Source organism: Drosophila nasuta, chromosome 3, assembly GCF_023558535.2.
Source record: "Drosophila nasuta strain 15112-1781.00 chromosome 3, ASM2355853v1, whole genome shotgun sequence".
NCBI classification, from domain to species: domain Eukaryota; kingdom Metazoa; phylum Arthropoda; class Insecta; order Diptera; family Drosophilidae; genus Drosophila; species Drosophila nasuta.
In genome coordinates, this window is record NC_083457.1 from 38,260,976 (window position 1) to 38,284,408 (window position 23,433).

The 23,433-nt window shown below is 38.4% G+C and overlaps 1 protein-coding gene across 1 annotated transcript in view; it reads left to right on the plus strand.

Annotated features, from left to right (window-relative positions):
* LOC132791338 (putative mediator of RNA polymerase II transcription subunit 26) overlaps positions 1-23,433 on the plus strand; it is a 55,797-nt gene that overhangs the window by 18,661 nt on the left and 13,703 nt on the right. Inside the window, exons 2-9 of the mRNA XM_060800210.1 lie at positions 5,563-5,677; positions 11,296-11,403; positions 11,520-11,541; positions 16,476-16,555; positions 18,082-18,226; positions 19,737-20,137; positions 20,237-20,389; positions 21,764-22,084. Coding sequence (XP_060656193.1) covers positions 11,299-11,403; positions 11,520-11,541; positions 16,476-16,555; positions 18,082-18,226; positions 19,737-20,137; positions 20,237-20,389; positions 21,764-22,084 — 1,227 coding nt within the window. The 5' untranslated portion in view covers positions 5,563-5,677; positions 11,296-11,298. The remainder of the gene's footprint in view (positions 1-5,562; positions 5,678-11,295; positions 11,404-11,519; positions 11,542-16,475; positions 16,556-18,081; positions 18,227-19,736; positions 20,138-20,236; positions 20,390-21,763; positions 22,085-23,433) is intronic.

The window sequence follows — 23,433 nt, forward strand, 5'->3', positions numbered from 1 at the left end:
CCGGGAAGCAACAAGCGGCTCAGGATATGCGACAGCAGGCGACCCAAGAAGCTAAGCTCTAATTTTCTCACGTACTTGTAAATTTTGCGGAAAACCGCAACAAATTCACTTATAAAAGTAATCTAGAAAACGCGTACCAAACAGGAAGCACGAAACAGCACGAAAAAAAAAAACAGAAAGAAAGAAACACTGAAAATGTAGAAGAAAATGCTTGAAAGCAGAGTAGAGCAGAGAGAAAGAGATGAGTGTGTAAAGAATTGCGTTCGCGACACGGCGACAACTTTGCGTTTTATGTCGCCACACAAAAGGGCATGAGAAGTGGCTGCTGCTGCTGCTGTTGCTGGTGCTGCTGCGTCTGAAAGGCTGAGACAGGCTAAGCGCAAAGGCGGAGGCTTCCTCTTAGTCAAGTTTTGCCCAACTTAAAGCTGGCGACACTTTATCACAGATTTAAAACGAAATGAATGTAAGCACATTAAATGCCCAACGCGTTTTGCTTTAAGTGGCCGAGTTTAACGTTTGAAAAAAGCGACAAGCAAAAGCAAAACGGTTCAAAAGTTGAACAACTTTTGGACACTTACTTTGCTTGTAGTTTACGGTGACAACAAAGAGTTAATTAATCAGCAATTTGTATAACACCGACGCTTGGGCTAACAGCATTATTTAGCTACGACCACGAAAATACTTTGTTGACTTCAGTTTCTTATTTTTTTGCCGACAATTTCTCACTCAACTTAAAAAGGCAATACTAATCAAAACTCGCTGCAAATTCGCTGCCAAATCCCAAATCGAAAACCCATCTGCATAATTTCACACCATTACCCAGACTATGCTTTTCGTTTTCGTTTTTATACCCGCTACCCATAGTGAAGAAGGGTATTATAAATTTGTGCCTACAGGAAATGTATCTGCCAGAAGGAGGCAACTCCGACTCTGTAAAGTATATATATTCTTGATCAACGTAAAGATAGCCATGCCTGTCTGTCTGTCTGTCCATCAGTATGAACACCTAGATCTCAGAGACTGTAAGAGATAGAGATATGTTTTTTTTTTTCGACAGCACGCAAATCAAATTTCTTTAAAATTTTTCTTATTCCCACTTCCGGCTTTTGCAAATTGATAAGACTCGAATAACAAGTGTAGTTTTGGAGAAAATTATTTGTTATATACAATAATAACTGTAGTCTTTGTGATTTCTGTAAATTTGGTTGCGATCTGATAAAAATTGTGAAAGTTATTAACGAAATACTTTTGTGTAGAAAAAACGTCTATTTTCTAGGTGTCTTAGTTGTTTTAGCTGACAATTTGGTATATTGCAATACTCTCTTTTGAATGTTGAAATGTATCATTTAGTATTTTTGCGGTATAACTCTATCAGAAAACCAAATGTAACACATAGTATATTTTTGTTTTTTGTGGTATTTTTTTAAAATGAATACCGTTCTGTTTTGATTTTATTTAAAATGTGTAGCGGGTATCTCCCAGCCGAGTGGGCTCAACTTTTTTTTGTAGCTTGGGTGCAATTAGGCGCAAAACTTGTCACTGCCCACCCAAATCACTGAGCGTTTTTTTTTGGTGGCCATTCGCTTGCAAACAAGTCAGATTAGTGTGTTGAAGCAGCAGAGCAAATGTATGGTAAAAAGGGCAGAATTGAAATTCAAGACGCACAAAGGCGCAAGCAAAGGAAGTACGGGAGGGAATAAGTTAAATTTTCAAAATTGTAGCATAACAAAAGTTGGAAGCGAGACCACAGAGCTGAGAGCAGAGAGCAGAGAGTCGAGAGAGCCTGCAGCTATGTGTCAGAGATTTTTGAAGGACCTTCATCATTATCACTGGCCCCATGTTTATGATTGTTATTAGCAAGCGGCAAAACTTTCGACGCCGCTTTTAATAAACTTTTGCCTGACATTGCACTGAGTTTATGCAAATTGTATTGGATCTAAAGAGGGGGAGCGATAGAGAGGGAATGAGAAAGAGAGACGTCAAGTCCTGCTTCGACATGGTTGTGCACAGCAATAACAACAAATTTCAATTATGCCATAAAATCTATTTAGGTGTATAAATATTTGGAAAATTTGTGAAACGCCGCGAAAAGTTGGTCGTTGTTTGCTGCTTCGCATCGCTTTTGCTTCGGCGTGTAATTTACAGATTTTCTCGTTAAGATTACGCCAAAAGTTTTTGAATTTGCGACGGGTGGACGGGGAGGGGAAACCATTGTAGTTTAAGCTCGACATCGACGCATAATTGGCAGCAACATGAAAAGTCAATAAACGAATCAAAACAACAAGCGGCGGCGGCGGCGACTTGGCGAAGAGAATCATCGCCCTATTCACACGGCTCGCTTGTTGAACAAGTTGTTAAATAAATTTTTTCAGCCCCATAAAATTGTTGTGTATTTGGGAAATCGTAATTAGAGTTGCGGTTATGTATATTTTCACTAAATTTCGTTTCAATTAGAAAACATAAATGGCCCCTCACAAGTGCTTGTATTTTTTGTTGAGCCTACAGACTCAGCTCCCCCCCAAAAAAGTTCATTAACCAAATTAAGCGTGTTCGTGTTTGCTGGCAGAAAGTTGCGGCAAACATGCAAAAACACTTGAGTTGAGTCGAATTGAGTTGAGCTGAGCTGAAGCCTTGGCACTTGTCCGTTAAAGTCAAGTTTATTTAATGCTGCCTACTTTGAGGAGCGCAAAATAATCAAGTATACGCATATTTGCCAACGAGTGTGGCACTTGAGCTCACTCTTTGGCTCGTCAGGTCAATTTACTTAATTAATAAAAATGCCCAAATGAATGAGTCGTCGCAAATAACAGTAAATTCGTTCGCCCACTTTGAGTGATTGCCAAATAGTAAAAGTTAGCTGCAACGAGATGGATTACTCAAAGCCAAAGCCAACAAAAATACAACTTAACTTAAATGAAATGAAATGAAATGAAATGATGAAGAAGGATTTTCATTTATGAAGTGTCCACAAAAGAGCAGGTGGTAATTTAGCTTTTGCTGCAAATCTGCGCAAAATCTTCTTCATTGCTATTGACTTGGGCGCATCAGAAATAAGTTTGCCACATGTGGCACACACACACAGAAACAAACATGCAACACACAAGTAGCTAAAGTGGCAGGGCCATTTACTTTATTGATTACAGCTTTTTCGACTGCCCATTGATTGAAGCTCAAGCTCAACTTTTATTCATTGAAACAAAACAAGAGCAAAAAATATAGGAAAGAAGGAAACTTGAAGAAAAGAAAAAGTGAAAGCAAAAGTAAAAGAAACAATAGCTTGGGTCTTTCCCAGGAAACAATTTGGATGTTTTGCTATTAGGCGAATGATGAGCTCAGGCTGAGAGATGACAGTTCAGTCAAGTAGTTGTAGTTATAGTTGTAGATGCCTTTAGGCCAAGTGCTGTTGATTAAAGCTGCAGCCGTTAAATGTCAACAAATTGTAGCAAATATATTTTCAATTCTCTGACTCTGTCGGTGTAGATGTCATAAATAAGTGACTCTGTCGTAATTTATGTAGTTTATCATATTTTTTTGTAGGGGAAACCCAATGCACGACATATTTGTGTCAATTTAAATTTATGTAAACATGAAATGGGCAACCAAATGTCCTGCGAGATGCGGTGAACTTGGCTGTATCGTATTTTATATACGACACGCATATGTATATGTATATCTGTGTATGTGTGCGTGTAATATATATTTATATACATCGTTTTTTTTTTGCTGCTGCTGCGCCTTTTTTATGATTTAATGCGCGCGGCACGCCATGACGTTCACTTAGGCATGGACACAATAAAAATGCGGCAACAACAACAACAAGGGGAGTAAGACACGCAGACGGGCAAGGCAGGCAGCAGGACACGCTTGCCTCTTGCGCACTTTTTGACATTTCATTATCCTGTTAAGTATTCAAAAGTCAACCAAGCAGCCAGCCCATACAGCAAAACGCACAGACGCACAAATTGTGGGTGCCCCTCGCCTCTCGGCCCTCGGCCATAATATCCTGTGTCCCCTCTATCCCATGTCCGTGTCCGCGTTCAAGCTCGAGCTCGAGTCTGGCCATTGCCACGCCCCCTTATTGTCATCCAGCTGCGTAGCCAGCTTATCATTTATGCCAAGCGCGTACTTTTTGGCTTTTACCCTCCTCCTCCTCCTGCTTTACTTTTTTCGCAGCCAAGCCTCTGCCTCGCTCTCTTTCCTTTTCTGTCCTGTCCTGTCTGTGGGTTTCTTTGTTGTTCTGCCGTTTGTTTTGTCTGCCCGTAATGTCATGCGGAATTGCCTTTGTGTCCTTGGCGTTTATGACATTATATTTGTGTTTCTGTTTGTACGAGTGAGCGTGTTTGTGTGTGTGTGTGTGTATAAATTACATTACACAACAAGCAATATAACAAACGATAACAAACACCTTGCCAAAAAAAAAGAAAAGAAGAAAGCACACAACATCATAATAAACAAAGCGAAGAAAAGAAGCAAAAGGAAAAAAACAAGAAAAACAACGAAAACAATTTAATAAAATTGTGTGGGGCATCGATTACGTCTGTGGGCTGTGCTTTATGTTATATAATTTGCTTATAACATGGCTAATGACTGTCATTGCCTGTGCCCCTTTCTCCTCACTCTCCTCTCCCCCGCTACCATTGTGGGTTGACCCACTCACAGCAGGCATTTTGGCATTGGAGCTGTCAATTCGAGTGCCCGACATTGCATTCTGACAAAAATGTCCGAGAATTTTCGAATACCAATTTGTGGGCTTTTTCTCGGTTTTCCATTTTGCAGTACGTGCCAAGTCTGAATGTGCAAATGCGAAATGCTTCTCTCTCTGTATATGTGTGTGTGTGTGTATGTGTGTGGGGAGCCTTCATTGGTAATTTTTGTATATTTGCAAATCGATTGATTAAACTGCAAAATGGCAGAAGGCAAAATCTGCAAATTGTGCTAGGCAACGGGTGATCTCCACACAAATGCTGACCTCAATTTTGCAGTATGCAACACTTTTTACGGAAACTACATGTTAAATTACAAATTATTGAATTTCGCTTCGAATATTGTTGTTGTGATATTGAATGCATGCGTAAACTTTCATTCATTGATATTTTCTTATAATTGCTAAATTCCAGATAGGAATTACAATTGTTTAAGCCAAGGATTGATCTGTGCACAATTCTTGACTTCCTTTTTGCTGCAGCCCAAGAGTATGCAACACTTTTTATTTGTTTAGAAGCTATCAGTTCAAGTACAAATCCAGGATTTGTTTAACTGTTTTAAATGCAATTTGATAGAGACTTTATTCATTGAAAATATTTGTACATTTTTAAATCGATTGATTAAACTGCAAGCTGGCAGACAGCAAAATGTGCAAACTGTGCAAGCTATCGAGTGATCTCCACACAATTTGCAGACATCCTTTTTTGCTGCAGCCTAAGAGTATGCAACACTTTTTATCTGCTACAAGTTTTATTACAATTTATTGAATTTGGCCCTGACTCGTGTATCTGTTTAAGGATCTTGAATGCAATCACTGTCACCATGCACTACAGCGAACTTTTTATTGCTATTTTACAGACCTTACCTGGCGAGTCGAGTCGAGTTGAGTCGAGTCGAGTCATCGAGACAGCCTTGGAGCAGCAGCCAATGCAACCTGCACAGACATCATTAGAAGCGACTAGCAACAACACGTGTGAGTATCGAGAGTTGCCAAAGGCAGACTCACTGCCGCTTGCTTGTATATGTATATAAATCGACACTATATATGGCATATATCTTGGACATGTGTTGACCATCAACTTATGCAATCAACGATTTGGCTTTGACCAGGCAAACTGACTGCCGTTGGGTGCTATGTAAACTACACACACACACACAGAGGGAGACGACGACGACAAATGTTTATTTAAGCATAAAGCCACGTACACTGCAATCACACACACACACACACACATAGAGACTCCCACACTCACACACATATGCTGCTGCTGCTGTGTGTGTACTTAGGCGCAGCTGTACTTGGAGACTCTAGGACTGGTAATTACATACAGCATACAGCCAGAGACTGTCCCTCTCTTCATCTCCCCTCCTCTTCTTTGGCATTCTCCATTCTCTGTGGGACTGCTGCATAAATATTTGTTTTAACCTTTTCCTTTTGTGGCGCGTTGGCTTTGTATTTGCTTTTGGTTTTATGGCAGCGTCTGTGTGTCACTATTTCATTTCGATTTAAACAAACTTTGCAACGCTTTCATTCTTTCTTTCTACCGTTCGTTCGTTCTTTCACTCCTACTGATTTGTCTGCCTTAATTTATTTATTTGCGATTTTGCTGATATTTAGTAATTGAATTTTCTTTTGCTTAAACTCTCGATGATGATGATGAGGGACACGGCAAGCAGTTGGACTTGGCACGTTCCCACCACGACAACGACGACGACGACGACAAATGTTGCCTCTCCTTAAGGATATTTATGTAGACGTGTGTCGTTGGCTAAAAGGATACTTTTCCCACACTTCCACTCTTTCTGGTATTACATAAAGTTTGAATAAAAGTCTCTGTGTGTGTGTGTGTGGGAGTGAGTGTCCCTGGGGGCAACTCGATGTCGTTGCCATGTTGCTGCCGGTGTTCTCCGTGTCTGTTCTCTGTGTCTGTGCTTAGACTTTTTGTCTTAATTTATCGTTATGAATGAATCACTTTGTGCCATTTGTCGCCAGCTACTCTCAACTTGGCTTTTGTTTTGCAGCACGTAGTGCCAAAGTGCCAGTTGCAGACAGGATGTGCGTACTTTTGACTTAATTTGATTTGCACAAATGAATTTCAATTAACCTGCAAATGAAATTTATGCACAACCTTCGTTGACAACTCTAAAAAGCAAATTGATTTTTTTCTGGGGGCTTATGGCATAGATAAAAGAGCCAAGCAACTGGAGCTAAGTGGACGAAGTGATAGAGAAAAGTGCCGATGCTAGCAGCATTAGCCCATTCATTCATTTTCATTTCACTATTGATTTCATGTCATATTTCTTGAGGAGCACAAAACGCTGATTGTTTGACTGCTCATCATTCATAAGCGCAAAAATGGAGTGAGTGAGTGAGTTAGTGAAAGTCTATGTGGGAGTGAGTGTGAGTGAATGAGAGTGAGTGTGTGAGTGAATGCTGAACTGTAAGTATGTTATAATGCAACGTAGGCGCTTATTATGCCAAACACAGCGAATGGCAGCGGCCTCTGTCAACAATGACAACACTGAAAGGTGGATGATGAGGCTGCGAATGTGTGGATGATAACAAGTTGGCTAGAACGACGATGCCAACGACGATGAGGACGACGACAATGCTGACACATCGAAAAAGATTGTCATTCCATCAATTATTCAACAAACACGCAAATCAATAACAAAACGCCTCACGACGACAATCGGCGAGTCATCGTCAACGTCATCGACAGCTTCAGCTTTCCAAACACTTCGATTTTGAGCAACCAGTTAACCAAGCACTGAAGCATCAGAGCAAAAACTACACAGCAAGAAAAAAAAAGGGAATACAAATATTAAGTGATACAATTTGTATTGGGTACGTTTGCCGCAGGCGAACCAATGAATAACAGACCGACAAGGAGCCGAAGCTGAAGCTGAAGTTAGAATGGGATAGCAAAGCCATGGAGGAACAAAATCATCGACATGAATATCTGAGTGTTTTTATTTATGACTGTGCGTCACTCAAACATTCTTTGAGGGAGGCTTGGATTGCGATTCCGGCCATGTGCTGTTGCTCTATGACACACACACCCACAAAACTAAAGCAGAAATCAATCAATTCCAAACGTTCCAAAGCATGGGCGTAAAAAACTAAGAGCCGTCCACCAGCTTAGGAAGTGGCAAGGAGCTGAGGAGCTGAGGAGTTGTGCAGAGCTGGAAGCGAGAAGCAATAAATCGAAGCTTGACATGGTTAAGTGCTTGTGCTTAACAATGGTTTAGGCCAAAAGTGTACTAAGCCTTCTTTCAGCTTGCCTTGTTTGCGTTACGTGTATGGCGCCAGTTGATATCGATGCTGATAAGAGCAAAGTCCAGAGAAAGTGCCAAACATTCCGTGTCCATCATAAATTTGTCCCTCATTAGCTCGACATACTACATAAATCTAATACAATTTGCACTTGTGTGGAAGCTACAAGTAAATTAAGTGTTTAGGTTGAATTTTTGAAAGGGTTTAAGTAATAAAATATTATTTTATTAAATTAATAAGGCAACTATTAGATAAAGAAAGCTACAGTCGAGTGGGACCCATTTTGAGAATATACCATATTAGTATACCAAAAAATACTTAAAATATACCATATACTCAAAGTAACTAAAATCCATAGTAAGTGCGCGTTTTGGCTCATAGAAAAGCGTAAATAACTTTTACAATTTTTATCTGTTTGCAACCTCATTTTCAGGAATAAGAAATACTGTAGTTGTTATTGTATGTACCGAAAACCGTATTCTAGATGCAAAAAATGCTATTCGATGTTTGTCAATTTGGAAGTGAGCGTGTCACAAATTTCAATCAAACTTGATCTACATATGTGCAAACATAACAAGCTCTGTCGAAAATTTTGTCTGTATCTCTTATAGTCTATGAGATCTAGGTATTCATACGGTTGGACAGACGGACGGACATGGCTATATCATCTCGGCTATTGATAAAGAATATATATACTTTATAGGTTCAGAGATGCCTCCTTCTGCCTGTCACATATATTTCCTGCAGATACAAAGTTATAATACCCTTCTATCCTATGGGTAGCGAGTATAAGAAGCTTAGTTAATTTTAAACACTTTTAGCTAAGCAGACAATTTCATCTTTGTCATTTCGTACTGTTTCTTTACATAAAATTCAAGGTTTAGTTAACTGAAAAAACGGCTTCAAAGACATTTTTTCTAGGAAATTCCATACTCGGATTACACAAACGATGTGCAAGCAAAAAACTCAGATTATTAAATGAGTCGCTATTTCCAAAGAAATTGTGAAAATCAAACAAAAGCAAAAGAGACTTCTTAAAGCACGCATTATAATATACATTTTATGGGCAATCTGAATTTCCCTTTAAGTGTGCCTAATTAGTTGCTCAAGCTGAAAACCCTGGATTTAACCAGTCTGATAATGAGATTCCTATTAACATTTGAATTCTGGGAAACCGATTCAAATTGCTGGCAATCCGTCTTGAAGTAGACCTTTAAAAGCTTAATATGAAATTATTAGTGGGTAATGCTTGTGAACAGGGCAGCGGCGGGAATTAAAGAAGATTAATTGTCTGCACATTCAACATGGTTGATATCATTAATTTTATTCAACCAAAAACACACACACACACAAAGAGACTGATACTAGAAACATCTTCAAAGCGCTTTAAACGAGCAGATTGTCAGCGTTTTGTGGCATAGGAAACATTAATCAAATTATTGAGTTTTATGAGGTCATCAAGTGAAATCTTTTTAACAACTTTTGAACATTCTCTGGTGTTTTTTTTCTTTTGCGTAATGTCATAATCATCGTTGTTGTTGGCTGCATAAATTAACAGTTTTGCACTTTGTTGTTAGATACTCATTAATTTCAATGAATTTGCAGTCCAAATTATTCTTATTCCTTACACATCCTTTTTAATATCTAAAAAACCCTTCTTCTTTCAGTTGAGTTTGCTCGTGCTTAGTTTTTAGTTTTCCATTTCTCTTGCTTTTAGCTGCTCATTTCCGAAAGTGACATGGAATTTTTGTCCTGTTCGCCTTGGGCTCAGGATACTGCAAGGAATGGAGGAAGGGTTGAGAGGGAAGGGAATGCTTTCTCTAGTGTTGATGAATTTTCCCTCTTCATCATAATTAAAGCAGGTTGTAGTAGGAGGCGCCTCTCCACACGTTGCCAGGACTTGTTCTCATCGTATGTGCTGCCCCACTTTGGTTTTCATTAAAAGTTCTGTGCTCTGTTCTCTGTTTTTTGTGTAGGTGCAATTAAAAGTGTCAATGACAATGTTGCCACACTTGCAGTTGTTGCTGTTGTTGATGTTGGTGTTGTTCGGCTCGTTAGCTTTTATTATTGTTGGCAGTGGCATCGTTATAGCCACTGCCATGCTCATCGCTCATTGTAATTACGATAATTACGACAAGGACTGCAAATGCAACGAGCAACGAGCAGCAGCAACAGCAACTGCAGCAGCTCCTTCGGCTGCCACCTTAATGAAGCCGCATTCAATGCAATTCTGCCTCAGCTTCGAGTCCAGTGTGTGTCCTCATTCCCCCAACCCCCCTCTCGAAGTACCCAAGCTCTGTTTATCCACTTAGCAGCACACAACATTGCGTCGTTAATTGAAAACTGACGCATTAAGCGAAAGTAACCCCCTCCTCCACCATTTTACTCCTGTCAACCAAAAGCCTCGCGTGTTGTTGTTGTTGTTTTCTCTGTTTTTTATATTTTCTGCCTTTTAATTTTTCACTTTGTAATGCCCTCGTGCCGGCTGGCTGGCGTATTTATTTATTAAAGTTTAATTAAATACCTTTGCACATTCTTGCGCATGACTGCAAAATATTTTTAATGAGTTTTCGTCTTTTGTGTAAAAAATATATAAAATATACATCATAATAAGCACGCTCATGTGTATCGCGTCGTATGCGTAACGTCAGCGTTTAAAAAACCATTAAGCATGCGTTATAGACACACCTTTTGTGTGTCTGTCTACAAATGGCCAGCGTATACTTTCATTTAATGACATCAATAAACAACAAATATTTGCCTAACAATTTTCACATCTTAAAAATTACTTTTGCCCAAATTGTTGGGCTTGGACTTCAGCCATTTAAATCAAGGTCATTGTCTCACCTTTACGGGCCCAAAAAAACAAAAGCAAGTTCTATTTTTTGAAACAAAAAGGGAGGAAAGATAACTTTTTAAAAGCACAATAATAATAAATAATAAAGGTTGCAGGCGTGAAAAACTCAACGTGAAAGCTCGAAAGGAAATGCAAAATATATAATACAAACGGAAAGACGAAAAGACTGAGAGACGGACGTTGGTACTCTAGCCGTAGAGCTCGTTATGCTGCCGTAACCATTAGCCGTAACCAAAAACCAAGCCAGACATTGAATTGACCTTAATAAAGTCGACGACTACTGCGGCTGTGGTTACAGCTTTTGGCTTCGACTCTGACTCTGACTCGAAGTCTAATGCTGTTTTGCCATCGCCGCGCCGTGTCTGTTGTGTCGACCTTTTTAAGGGCAACATTTTTCATTCAGACGCCCACTAACCACGCCCCTTTTTTTGCAAATTCCGTTCTCATCTGCTTACAGAAAATGCTGATACTACTGCTGCTGCTGCCGTTGTTGTTGAGTATATTTGGTAATAGTCTCATTGCCGGCGTCGAGGCAAATCTGAGCCTGGGCTTTAAGGTCATCAGAGTAAGTTGACCAAACAAACACATACAAATGTTTATGAATTCCATTACTAAACTTCTTCTCGTTTCGTTTTCTATCTTTTTTTATGTGTCTCTCTCCTTAATTATGCGTACCAAAAGCTGCCAAGGCATATAAATCCCGGTAAGTCCATTTATTTTTTACCGATTGAGCTGCGAATGCCTTAAAAGTTAAGCAAATCATCATCTACGATGGCTTCGGCTTCCGTATATATTGTAGAGTACATGAACTCGCAATCAATTTCCAATTTCCAATGAAAATGAAAATTGTAAAATTACATTAACTTTGCGCTTCATTAATCAAAGGCACTCTTACGTCTGCCACTTCAAATGTGAGCGTCTTCAAATCAACCCAAAAATAATTTCCAACAAAATTCTGAGAGCAAAGTGCAGCAACAACACCAAAAACAAGCACAGACATTTTTCCCATTTAGACACCCATCAATTTTAAATATATATATTCTTTTTACACTTCTTTTTTTTTGGTGTGTGTTAGTCAAAATAAGTAAATATACGAAACACACGAAAAAATAGCCCAAAAAATACTATAGAAGATGAGGAAAGGAAAGGAAAGCAATTTCGTTAGCTTGAAAAAGTGATTTAATAAATGTGCAAAGCTTTTTGAAGGCAGCAAAATCGAATAATAATAAAGAAAAAACACAACTTTTAAGCAATAAATATATCTATGTTAGATGCCAATCTGTGTGGGCATGAAAAGGAAAATTTAAGTTGAGCAACAGTTTTAGTTCAATAGCATTAAAATATATTAAGCTGATGATGTGTAAACCAATAGTAGTAAATTCCTTACTGATATGCGCTTAGTTTTTATGCAAAATCGGAAACTAAAATCACATAATAAATACACGTAAATTTTGTCTGGGGAAAAGTTTCGACATTTGTGAGTTTTTTTTTTTGTCGTTGCTTAGCAGTTGCTAATCTGGCTGGACAGACGTAGCAGTCAGCTAGCTAACTAACGAGTAAAGTGATTTTAATGGATTTCTTTTTTTTTTTTTTTTTTTTGCAATTTTTCTCAATTCTGTGCGAGTTGAGGATGAAATTCATTCGACATGTTGTGTGCTGGCTTTATACGTATGTATGTTGTCGTACAAAGCTTTTCAAAATTAAACAGCAGCACGAACTGTGCCAAAAACTTTTCGATTTGGGCGTTACAACAAATACTTGTACAACAATACAACAATTTTACTTCTGGCAGTATCGTTGCATATGTTTTATGGGTGTGTGAGCACCCCCCTCTCTCTCCTCTTTCACTCTCTGTTCTCCCGCTGTCGACTGGCAAGGCAAAAGCCAAAAGTTTCGAGTCAAATGCCAATACAGTTTGTGCGTTCGCCTGTTGTGGGCTCAGAGCGAGCGAGAGCTGCTGTTGCTTCAGCTTTTGCTGCTGCTGTTGTTGCCTTCCCTTTAACCCTCACTTCAGTTGTGTGTGAATGTGCCTTCGGCGCATATCAATGCTCCACACGTTTTGTTGCCTGTAGCGTGTAGCCCAGCGCCCCGCTGTGCTGATGCATTGTCCAGGCAAAACGGAACAAGTTTATTTAAACTGTAAAACTTGCTCTTTTTTGGTTCGTGTGGCGACTGCACTGAGAGTGCGAGGGAGGGAGCGAAGGGAACTTCTGCAAAAGTTATCGAAACACGAAAAATGTGGAACACGATGTATGTGAAAGTATGTGCGATGGTGGAATTAACTCAAAAAACACAAAAAATACAAAAATATTTACGAGAACGTGAGCATTTGAAAGGCATACAAACAAAACAAGATTTACTTCAAGCTGAAATCAAAAAGATTTCTACCTAGAAATAAATTTACACAATAAAGTGACTTAAATTCGAATAGATAGCAACTAAAGTTCATATAGAATTTTATGGCTAATAAGTGGCAAGTTTTCCAAGCAGTTGAACCTCTCTTTCCCTTTAATAACTATTGCTTAAACAAGCTTTTTGTGTGCCAGACTATTTTCATTGCATTTATATCTTGTCCATGGCAAATACAGCACAGAGAACACACAATTTGCAATAAAATTGCGCATACGCAGCGTTGTTCTCGCACAAACACAGAGTCTTTTGAACTTTCCGCTTTATGGCCTGCTCTGGACACTAGCCACTGGGCAACTGCTGCTCGCTGAGCACTCAAAACTTGTCGCACACGCTCAAGTGTTGTAAATCTTTGCACAAAATGAAACTTTATTTGGTCATGGTCATCAACGACTTAAGTAAATCTAAAACTCTAAGTAAAACAAATACTATGCGCCCCGGCATAAAACAAATAAACTGTGCACACGTGACCCCATGCCCGGGCCACACACAGATAGCTCCGCCAACAGTAGCCGGACAAGTGATGATGACCCAAACAAAAGTGGGCAGTGGAAAGCGCACAAAAATATGCTACACTTTTTTCGCTTTGCTACTAAGAAACACATGCAGAGTGAAAAGGGGAGAGATGAGCGCTTGAGTACATTTCAAAATAAAAAGTATAATGCATGACATGAAGTTATAGCATGGATAAGGCGGCGCGCACTCAGCTTGCAGGTTGTCGGCGAAAAATCTGAAACCTGAAGGAGAGAGACAGAGAGAGAGAGAGAGAGAGCAAGGACAGACGACGTTCAGAACATAACTGCTTAAGTACACTCGAGCAAAGCGTAGACATCCTTAAATGTTGACAGCGGGCGCAGATAAAAGTGCTCACATTGCAATTCCTGCGTTCACTTCCGCCATAAGGACGAACAACGACAGATACCCAGCAAATAAATACTTGTTGAGATGTAATGGCCTCTTCAGGCAGCTTGACTTTAGAAAGTTGAACAAGTTTTCTTAGGAGTAAAAGCATTTGTAATGAAATGCAATTTAGCGAGATTAGGAATATTTATTAAATAGTTTTAACGTATTAAATAATATTTCTTGTATTTTATTTCATTGCATAATGTTTGAGTAATAATGAACCTATTTTAAATTTTATGAAAAGATCATATGTATCTAAGTTACATATTTATTTATATTCGCATGAAGGCAATAAGCAAGTACATTTATTTTGCATTTTTATTTTATTTATCAGTATTATTTTAATTGTTATTATTTTTTTTCCGGAACAAGCAAAGAACACAAGAGGGTAAATTTATGAAAGTATTTATTACACAAAATTAATAAATAATATTTCTTAAATTCAATTGAATTTAATTGTATTTGAATATATCCTTCGAAAACTTTAAATTGTAAATAAAATATTCATTAAGAACTTCTAAATTTTTGTTTTTTTTTATCTTAATCTTAATCTATTTGCCTTTAACATTTTCTTTGAGAAGTTTATACTTCTTTATGCGCTATGAAGTCTGTTTATTAACTTATTGTAGGATATTATAGCTTTCATCATATGCTCCCTTTAAGCTGCCCGATTCGTTAGGGTAAACAGCGATTGCTTGTAACGAGCAATGGCACACACACAGACCTACACACAATGACACACACACACAATAGCATTCCACACATGCTCGCTGTTTGATATGTAAAGCAATGTCACTGATTGTGTTTGTGTATGTGTGACAAGCTTTTTTGCTCTGTATGGGTTCAATGCAGACAGCTTTTGCTTGTTATGAGCGAGTGTGTTTGGGTGTAAGTCAGTCTGTGTGTGTCTATATGTGTGTGTGTCTTATGCCAAAGTACATTAAGAAGATTGCACTTTCGAAAATGACACAATTCGCCACAAAGTAAAAAAGGTGTAAGGTTTTCAATGGGCATGTTGCACGTTGCTTGTTGCTTGTTGTTGCCCCGAGACATGTGCCACATGGTTGAGGTTTAGTTGTCAACATCCGGTGTCCTCTCCTTCGTCTACTCGTATATCAAATAATCGAAGCTAATTGCTAACGACATAAACATGCAACCACGTGCCCATATTCATTACAAATAACAACAATGACAGCAACAGCAGCGACAACAACAACAATAACAACGATTTTCACATTAACCATTGATGCCAAAATGCCAAATGAATGATGATGCCTTTGTCTGTTGCCTTCTGTGATATATACTCCTATATGATATCGTTCTTACAACGTCACGTCGTCACCGAAATCAATTCAAGAATATTTGCCTGACTCCCAGCAAACACACAAAAATACGAATAAGAGAAGAGAAAAAAAACACAGTGGAAAATTGCCACAGAGCACGTAGCTATAAGTGGCAGAAGCAACATGCATGTAGCAAGCATCAGATGGGGCTGAGGCAGGGGCACCGCCTTTGTATCTAGGTAACTGCGAAATTGCAAAAAAATTCCAGTGAAAACCTCGTAATTGTGATTGAAGCTGTAGCTCTGGCAAAAGCAAAAGCAAAAGCAAACTTTTGTGGCCTAATGGCGGACCATAAAGCACAAACAACATTTGTCAGTGTTCATTTCTGATGAGCCAAAAGTCTATTGTTTGTTCTGATAAATATGTGTACGTGCATGCATGTGTTTGTTTGTGTGATCTCACATGCGAAAGAAAATTTATAACAAGCACTGGCAAATATTAATTGGTTTTCACCCACCTCTCTGCATGTTGAAAATTGGCTGCTGAAATGTCAGGCCAAAAGAGAATAAGCCATGGTAATAAGAACATGCAACAAAGGCAACAACTTCGACTAATGGAACTGCTTAAAGATTGACGAGTGCACAAAAGGCCGCAAAGTTACTTAAAGCTGTGTTCCTTTGGCCTCTCTGTCCATTAACTACAAAACACAATGTCTCGCTCTCACCCATAAGCTGTCATGTCCATTAAAGTATCTCCCAAAAAAAAGTACACTACCTTCAATTCAATTTCTAGTTCTATTTTGGGCTCAACTCACATTTGCCACACCTCGGCGGCAAGTACGAGTTGAGCTGATTTCATTTCACTGCTTTTCTCTTTCTCGACTACAATTTGTGTGTTTCTTTCTTTTCTTTCTCACTTTTCCCCCGGGTTGGATGCTGGACAACAATGGAACAACTACTGCTATTACCACTAACGTTGCCCTTCATTCGCTTTTCGGCCACGTCCGCCTGTCATTTTGGGCCCTTTTGTGTGCGCCCTGCAGCCAATTGCAGTGTTGGCAACACAACATTCGCACATGGAGCCACATTTAAATTGGATTGTAAAACTCAATGCGTCTGCGAGGTAAGTGATGTGATGGGTTGAGTGTGGGTGGGGCGGAGTAAAGGTTGCTACCGTTTAGTTGCCACTAACCACAACAGACACAGAGACTGAGAGACAGAGAAATACAGACACAGACAGAGCTATAGATACAGCTGCAGATAGGGTCAAAGTCAAATGCAGTGCCACTAAGCGGCTCTTTTGCTTTTGTGCTATTGTTTAACCAGTGATTGCCCCAGGTTTTGTGTTTTTTTATTCTTATTTTCCATATCTTTCATAGGGGTTAACGTTAACACTTGTGTAATTTATTTACCATACAAATCCCTTTATGCTGCGCAGCAATTAAATCTGAATTTAGTCGGGCTAAAAACGTTACACGAATTAGAAACCTTAAAGGGGAATAAACAAAGAAAAAGCTTAAAAAGTTAATTAGTTTATGGTAATAAGAATAACAGCATAATAAAACATGTTTTCGAATATTTTGTTTAATTTTAGCAGCGAATGGGTAGAGAAAATATTGTATTATAATTTAACTATTGAAAAAGAAAAGATTTTATTTAAAGAAATTTTTTTGAAACTAAGTACAAAAAAATTAAATATTTTAATTTAATGTATTATTTTTTTATATTTAATTATTTAATATGAATTTACATTTGATTTTTCTTTAGCTCTTAAATAGAGAAATGAGCAGCTTTAAATAATATGATTTATATATTTGACAAATACAATAAATTGACTATTATTTTTTTTGCCGAGCATAAAAATGGCTTTATTTTTAGAATTTACATAAAATAAAATCCAAATAAATATTTAAAGCTATTATTTATTTAGTTTCTACTATTATAATGTTTCCCAGCCATAACTTTTGTTCAGCACGTGAGTTAAACACGCGCTAACAAGTAAAATCTAATACGTGAATGTGAATGAGATTTACGCGCAATTACAGCTAACGGCAAGAGCAAAAGCAAAAGCAAAGGCCAAAAGGGAGGCTGGCCAAATCTCGGCCAAAAACTAAATCCTTGGCATTGCTTTATGGCCAAACATTTGTCTTCAGGCAAGAGTGAAATGTGTGAGCGAGTGTGTGTGTGATTGTTACTGGAATTCACACCTCTAGCCAACAATTGAGGCAGTTTATCATTGCAGGCAGACACATACGAGAGTATTCATGCCAAATGGTAACACGCACACACACACACGCACACACACTTATGTAAAGAGGGCAGAAAGCAAGGTCGCTATTTATGCAGTGCAATTTGGAAGTGAGCGAAAACTAAGTAAGTTTTTGGCCACACTAACTAAACACATGGCACATGGCTGCGAAAGCGAAACTGTTGATAAATAAAATAACAATTAAGAAAATGTTAATTTGGCAACATACTTAAGGCATTAGGCGGTATGCGTGTACGAGTACTTTTCGTACCGACTGTTTTGTGGCAAATATTTTGCTTACATTATGACTTTATTTGGGGGCTAAATAAACAGAGCGGATGGAGATTGGTTGGCCGCCACTTGTAATGTATTTTAATGTCTCGCCTTTCGCCTTCTTGCAGAATGGTCGCCATGCCTGCTCGACTCTGTGTCCAAACGAGCAGCTGCCGGCGCCGGAGGATACGATTTCGTGCAGATCACCGCGTCTCGTCGAGGTGCCCGGCCACTGTTGCAAAATGTGGCTCTGTGAGAATCCAACAGCTGATGGTAAGTTACGAGTTGCGCTGTGGGAAGTTGGGAAGTGGACAGTGGTCCATGAAGGTGGGGAGGAGATGCGGGTCATGGCCTTGTTATTGTTTTATAAGTGTGTTTATGGTCGCAGCCGGTTTTGGCTCTGGACTTTCATAGTCCATGGTTGTGAGTTAATGGCGCCCAGGGGCATGCCGTCATCGTCATCGTCGTCGTCGTCATCGCCGTCGTCGCGTCCGGCGCACAACTTAATGCTTTTTAAGCGCCCAACCAAAAGCGCAACGCATATTTATGAAGATGAATTATTCCATGACAAGGCAACAGTCGTGCTTGAAGCATCAACAGTACCAGCAGCAGCAGCAGCAGCAAACTGCAGAAGCAACACCAACAAACACCAAACAGAAGCTGTAGCTTTTGCTTTTGCCTCCAGCAATGGGAGAACAACAGCAACAGCAACAGCAGCAACAACAACAGCGGCAGCAGCATAATTACTTACACAAGGATTAAGTGTTAATTAAACGCGCAAAATGCAATAAATAAACAAGATTATTAAGTGCTCTTAAGGGCCCTCACTTCAATTGGGCTTTACGCCTTTGTCGTTCACAATGCTGCCCATTGACGCAATTACCACGCAAAAATAAAACGAAATTGCCAACGGAATAACGGAATGGATATTAGCATGCAAACAACGCTGTAAAAATGGAAATAAATACACGAGAATGCTCAAGGCCATTGCTACAAATTAAAATTGTATAAAAGTCACAATATCAAGCATACGCAGTGTGTAGAAATATGGATTTGTTGGCAGCATTTTTAGCGGATTGTTGTTTTTTCACAGAGGAATTTAATTTAATGAAAGCAATATTAACACATGGACAACGCATATTAGATTTATTTATCGTTTAATGACTGCTTTATATTCTTAATTTGATTCAACATTTCCTATGCGATAAAAAAGGTAAACTTCTGCAAATAATTATTATCTTTGGATACGATTTTTATATATTAGGGATTATTTACTACATTAAAATACGATAAATATTTACCTGTTGTATTCTATAAATTTAATTATTTTTAATTAATGTCATTCAATAAACAAACTATAATCATATAAATAGAAATTAAATATATTAAATGATCAAATGCAAAATTAATTCCATTTTTTCAAGAAAACAAATAAATATTTTAATTGATTAACTTCAGTTAACAAGTTCAAATTAAATTCATTTATTCTAGCTAAACAAATTTTTAATCAATAAAATTAACTAAATAAATAATTTCAAATTTCTAACTGAAGTATACCAAAAATGCATTAACATATTATAAAACACAAGAAATGTTTTAACTTCTAAGAAATCCTCAAAATTGATTTCATTATTTAGAGCTTATGGTCTTTATGGGATTAAATTATTATTGAAGTGATATTCTATAAGTATATTTTGCACTCAAACTATGTTTATACACTGAGCACTTGGGAATCGCTCATTAGTTGGCCAATCATAATCATTATCAACTCTTTTTGTTGCAGTCTATGCCACCTGCCACAATAGCAGCATCAGCGGCAATTGGAGCGCCTGCAGCAGTGTTTGCGGCCTGGGCATTGCCACGAGGCAGACCACGACCCATACTGGCTGCCATCAATTGAGCAATTTACGGTTATGCGAGAATCGCAGATGTGGCCATGACAATAAGAAGCGAGACAGCAGAGAGAATAAGCGCAGCAGCAGCCACAACAGGCCATTAACTAACCTGCAGCCAGAGCACAACTTGGCTGGCAGCCAGCTTCATCAGCTGCATCATCACAAGCGGCGGCAACAACAACATCAGAGGGAGAGAGCATGGCACTGGCAGCATCAGAGGGAGACGAAACGAGAGACGGAGCCAGAGCAAGAGCAGCACATGCAACAGGAGCCAGCGCATAGAATTAGAGTGAGTTGTGAATGTGGCAAGTGTTGCAAGTGGCAGCCGCCTGATGAAACTTTCTTTTTTCACCATTCCCACGCGTAACAACAACAACAACAACAACAGAAGGGACACGAGTGCCGGAGCTTACAGCGCCTGGGGCCAGCGAGGATTCGACTTGGCGAATGCGTTTCTCGCAAACTCTATCGTCCCAAACTGTGCGGCAGCTGCCACCGCGGCACCAAGTGCTGTGCCCCAGCGGTGTCCACAACAATACAAGTGAGTATTTCGGTCCAAGATTTGCGTAAAGACTGTGCAAAATGCGATTGTTGTTGCCTCACCTGCATAGCAAACAGCTCAGTGGGTGATTGAAAGCAATTTTCCTTTGAGAGGCTTTTCATTTTCGCCTGGCAAACGCTTGCAACAACAATGTCGCACAGCCCCAAAGACATGCTGCAATTTTGTCGCATCCTCATGCCAAAGGAGAAAACTGTTTGTTGACTGCAATTTGTTATTTTCATTAATCAATTAAATTAGCGTCCATTTTAATTCGAAACATCTTTGACTATTAAATGGCAAAGAGAAATTGAGCACAAACAAGAGAATGGCGGAGAAGAATATAAAGCTGGACAAGTCGATGAATTAATGCTCTTACTGATTATTTCTTTAAGCAGATTGAATATTGGGGTAAATAAGAATTTCGGCCAAGAAAATGTTTAAAGATACAGCATTTTGTTTAATATAAGCATTTATTGAACTTTAGGAGCGAAAAAAAGGTTAAAAATATATATTGCTTGGTTGAGAATTTGGAATTTTTTCTGTATGGTATATTTTGAATGTAATAGCATTTTTATATACCAAATACAGCTTTAGGTATATTTTAGTATTTGTTGCTAAATTATATATCGGTTGGTTCACAATCTAATATCTATAGTTTTCTACGGTATACTTTGAGTGTAATTTTTTTAATATACCAATTACAACCATCAGCATATTCAGTATTTTTCAGGATATTAAGTATTTTTTTCAACAAATATTCAAATGTCTTATAAAATATTTATTTTACTTTTTTATTAAATTATTTTTAAAGTTATAGTTAAGAAATTAGCTTGCCAAGATTTAATGCAATAAATATATATTCTTTAAACTAAAAGTCTTCTGAATTGTTCATTTATACTAGCTTTATATTTAGACTTTTCATACTAAAAGCTTTTCAAATAGCTTAATTTTTATTTGAATCTATTTACTCCTTATTAGAGTACATCTTAAGTAGTTAATGGCTCTCTTATTGCTATTTATTTGATTGCCTTTAGCAATTCGTCGTCTTTTGGTATTAATTAAAAAGGGAATTGTATTAAAACGTCAATTGCAATGGCAATTGACAGACAAAAAAGAGCAGATTGTAGAATGTAAAGTACAGCAAAATGGCAAAATGGGAAATCAAATGATCGGCAGGCTGTCAAAATCAATTTAGCACCTGTGCCTGATTGCTCTTTTTTTTTCAATTTATTAAACGTTCGTCGCAATCAACGGGGAACAGGAAATGGGAAGAGGGAGAGGGAGAGGAGAGGAATTGAATGCAGTGATTTCAACTAGTTACATTCTCAAGTTCCAATTGCAACTACTTCGTCTTTTTTTGTGTTTCCTATGCAGGTCGAGCTGTTGTGTCCTTTAAATGCCGTTGATCCAATTAACTACGTACAAAAGCGAGCACAGCAACAACAACAACAACAACGACGACGTGCAGAATTCTTTGGCAAGCAACAGGATGACGAACTGGAGCCTGCAATTGAAGGTGACAGGCAATATGAGACGGAGGAGCTAGAGAAGGAGCAGCTGAAGCAGCCGGGTCAGCTATGGGACACCATTGCTTTGGAGCCCATCGATCAGGAATTTCTGCAATCACATCAGATACAAATTGAGAATAAATTCATTGCCGTCGAATGGATACTGAAATGTGAATGCAGCAAGAATGTGAGTACGAATACGAAGTAGGGTTAAGGGAAGGGGAAGGGTAAATGGAAGGGGAGGAGACCGTAACTGGATAGCAATATTTGCACGTTGATGGTATAGAAACTGCCTTGGGCTTGGCCATAAACAGAGTCATATTTTCTTCTGACGCTCATATTGCCATTCCATGCCAAACAGCAGTCATTCAACGGCAGTCCGTCTGCAATACTTACCAACTGTCTTCTCCCCCTTTTCCCCTTGTTCTACATGCTCTTGCCCCATTATCCACAGCAGCTGCACGAAAATTGCTTTCACTTGTCATTTTAATCGCATTTTTGTTGCTGTTCTTGCCTTGTAAGCGTTCTCTTTTGTTTCTCTCTCTCACTCTCTCAATCTCTCTTAGTATCCCTGTCTCTTTTCTATGCACAAATGTTTTGTTTTGTTTTATGCAAAAAAAAAAGAAAACAAAAAAATATGACTGCAATTTTTTGTTGACTTCTTTGTGAGACCTAAGGACAAAATGGGCGAAGGCAAAGTTGTTGAGGGTTGAGGGAATGTCCAGTATATATCTTTTTTTGTTGACTATATGTATGTAAGTGTGTATGTGTATGTGTGTATTCCAACTGAGTTCGTTCAGTCGCGCCCAGCTGTCTGTTGTGTTTTTCCCATTATTTTGGCGTATTCATCTTGAATGCCTTTTCTCTTGTTGTTATTTTGTTTTTGTTTTGTTTTTGTATTTCTATTTGGTGAGCACGCTGCAATTGCAATGATTGGATTTTTATGAATACATTCATCAAAGCGCTTTGCCTGCTGCCTTACATCCCAACCAACAACCAACTTCCAACCTCCCACTCAACTCAGAGGCAACCAGTGGCAGCTTTCAACTGAATGTTACCCATATTCGAGTAAACTATAGCGTAGTATATATATACTACAACTACTACGTAAAACAACAAAAATATATGGCAATGCGGTTTGCAGTTTGTGTTTGTCTTTATAAAAATTTTACTTTCCATTGTTGCATACAAAATGGATTTATGATGCAAGTTAAACGTTGAAATTGTGTTTTAAACTGGAGCAATTGATTGCAACAGTTCACTTAAAATACACTAATAACAACTTGACAACAATACCATATCTCTATCTAAGGAACGTTATATTTGGTAAGCAATTGATAGCAAATGTTAGTTTTCAATATTAGATTCGATTACTTTCAATGACATGTGTAAGCACTAGAGATAGTTAAATTCTTGAATTTAATATGCTTGATAACCAAAAAGACTGCTTGACAGATTATTCGGCAACTCAACTATACTTTCGAACACACGCTTATATTTGTTAAACTTCTGAAAAATTTGTGTATTTTTTAAAGA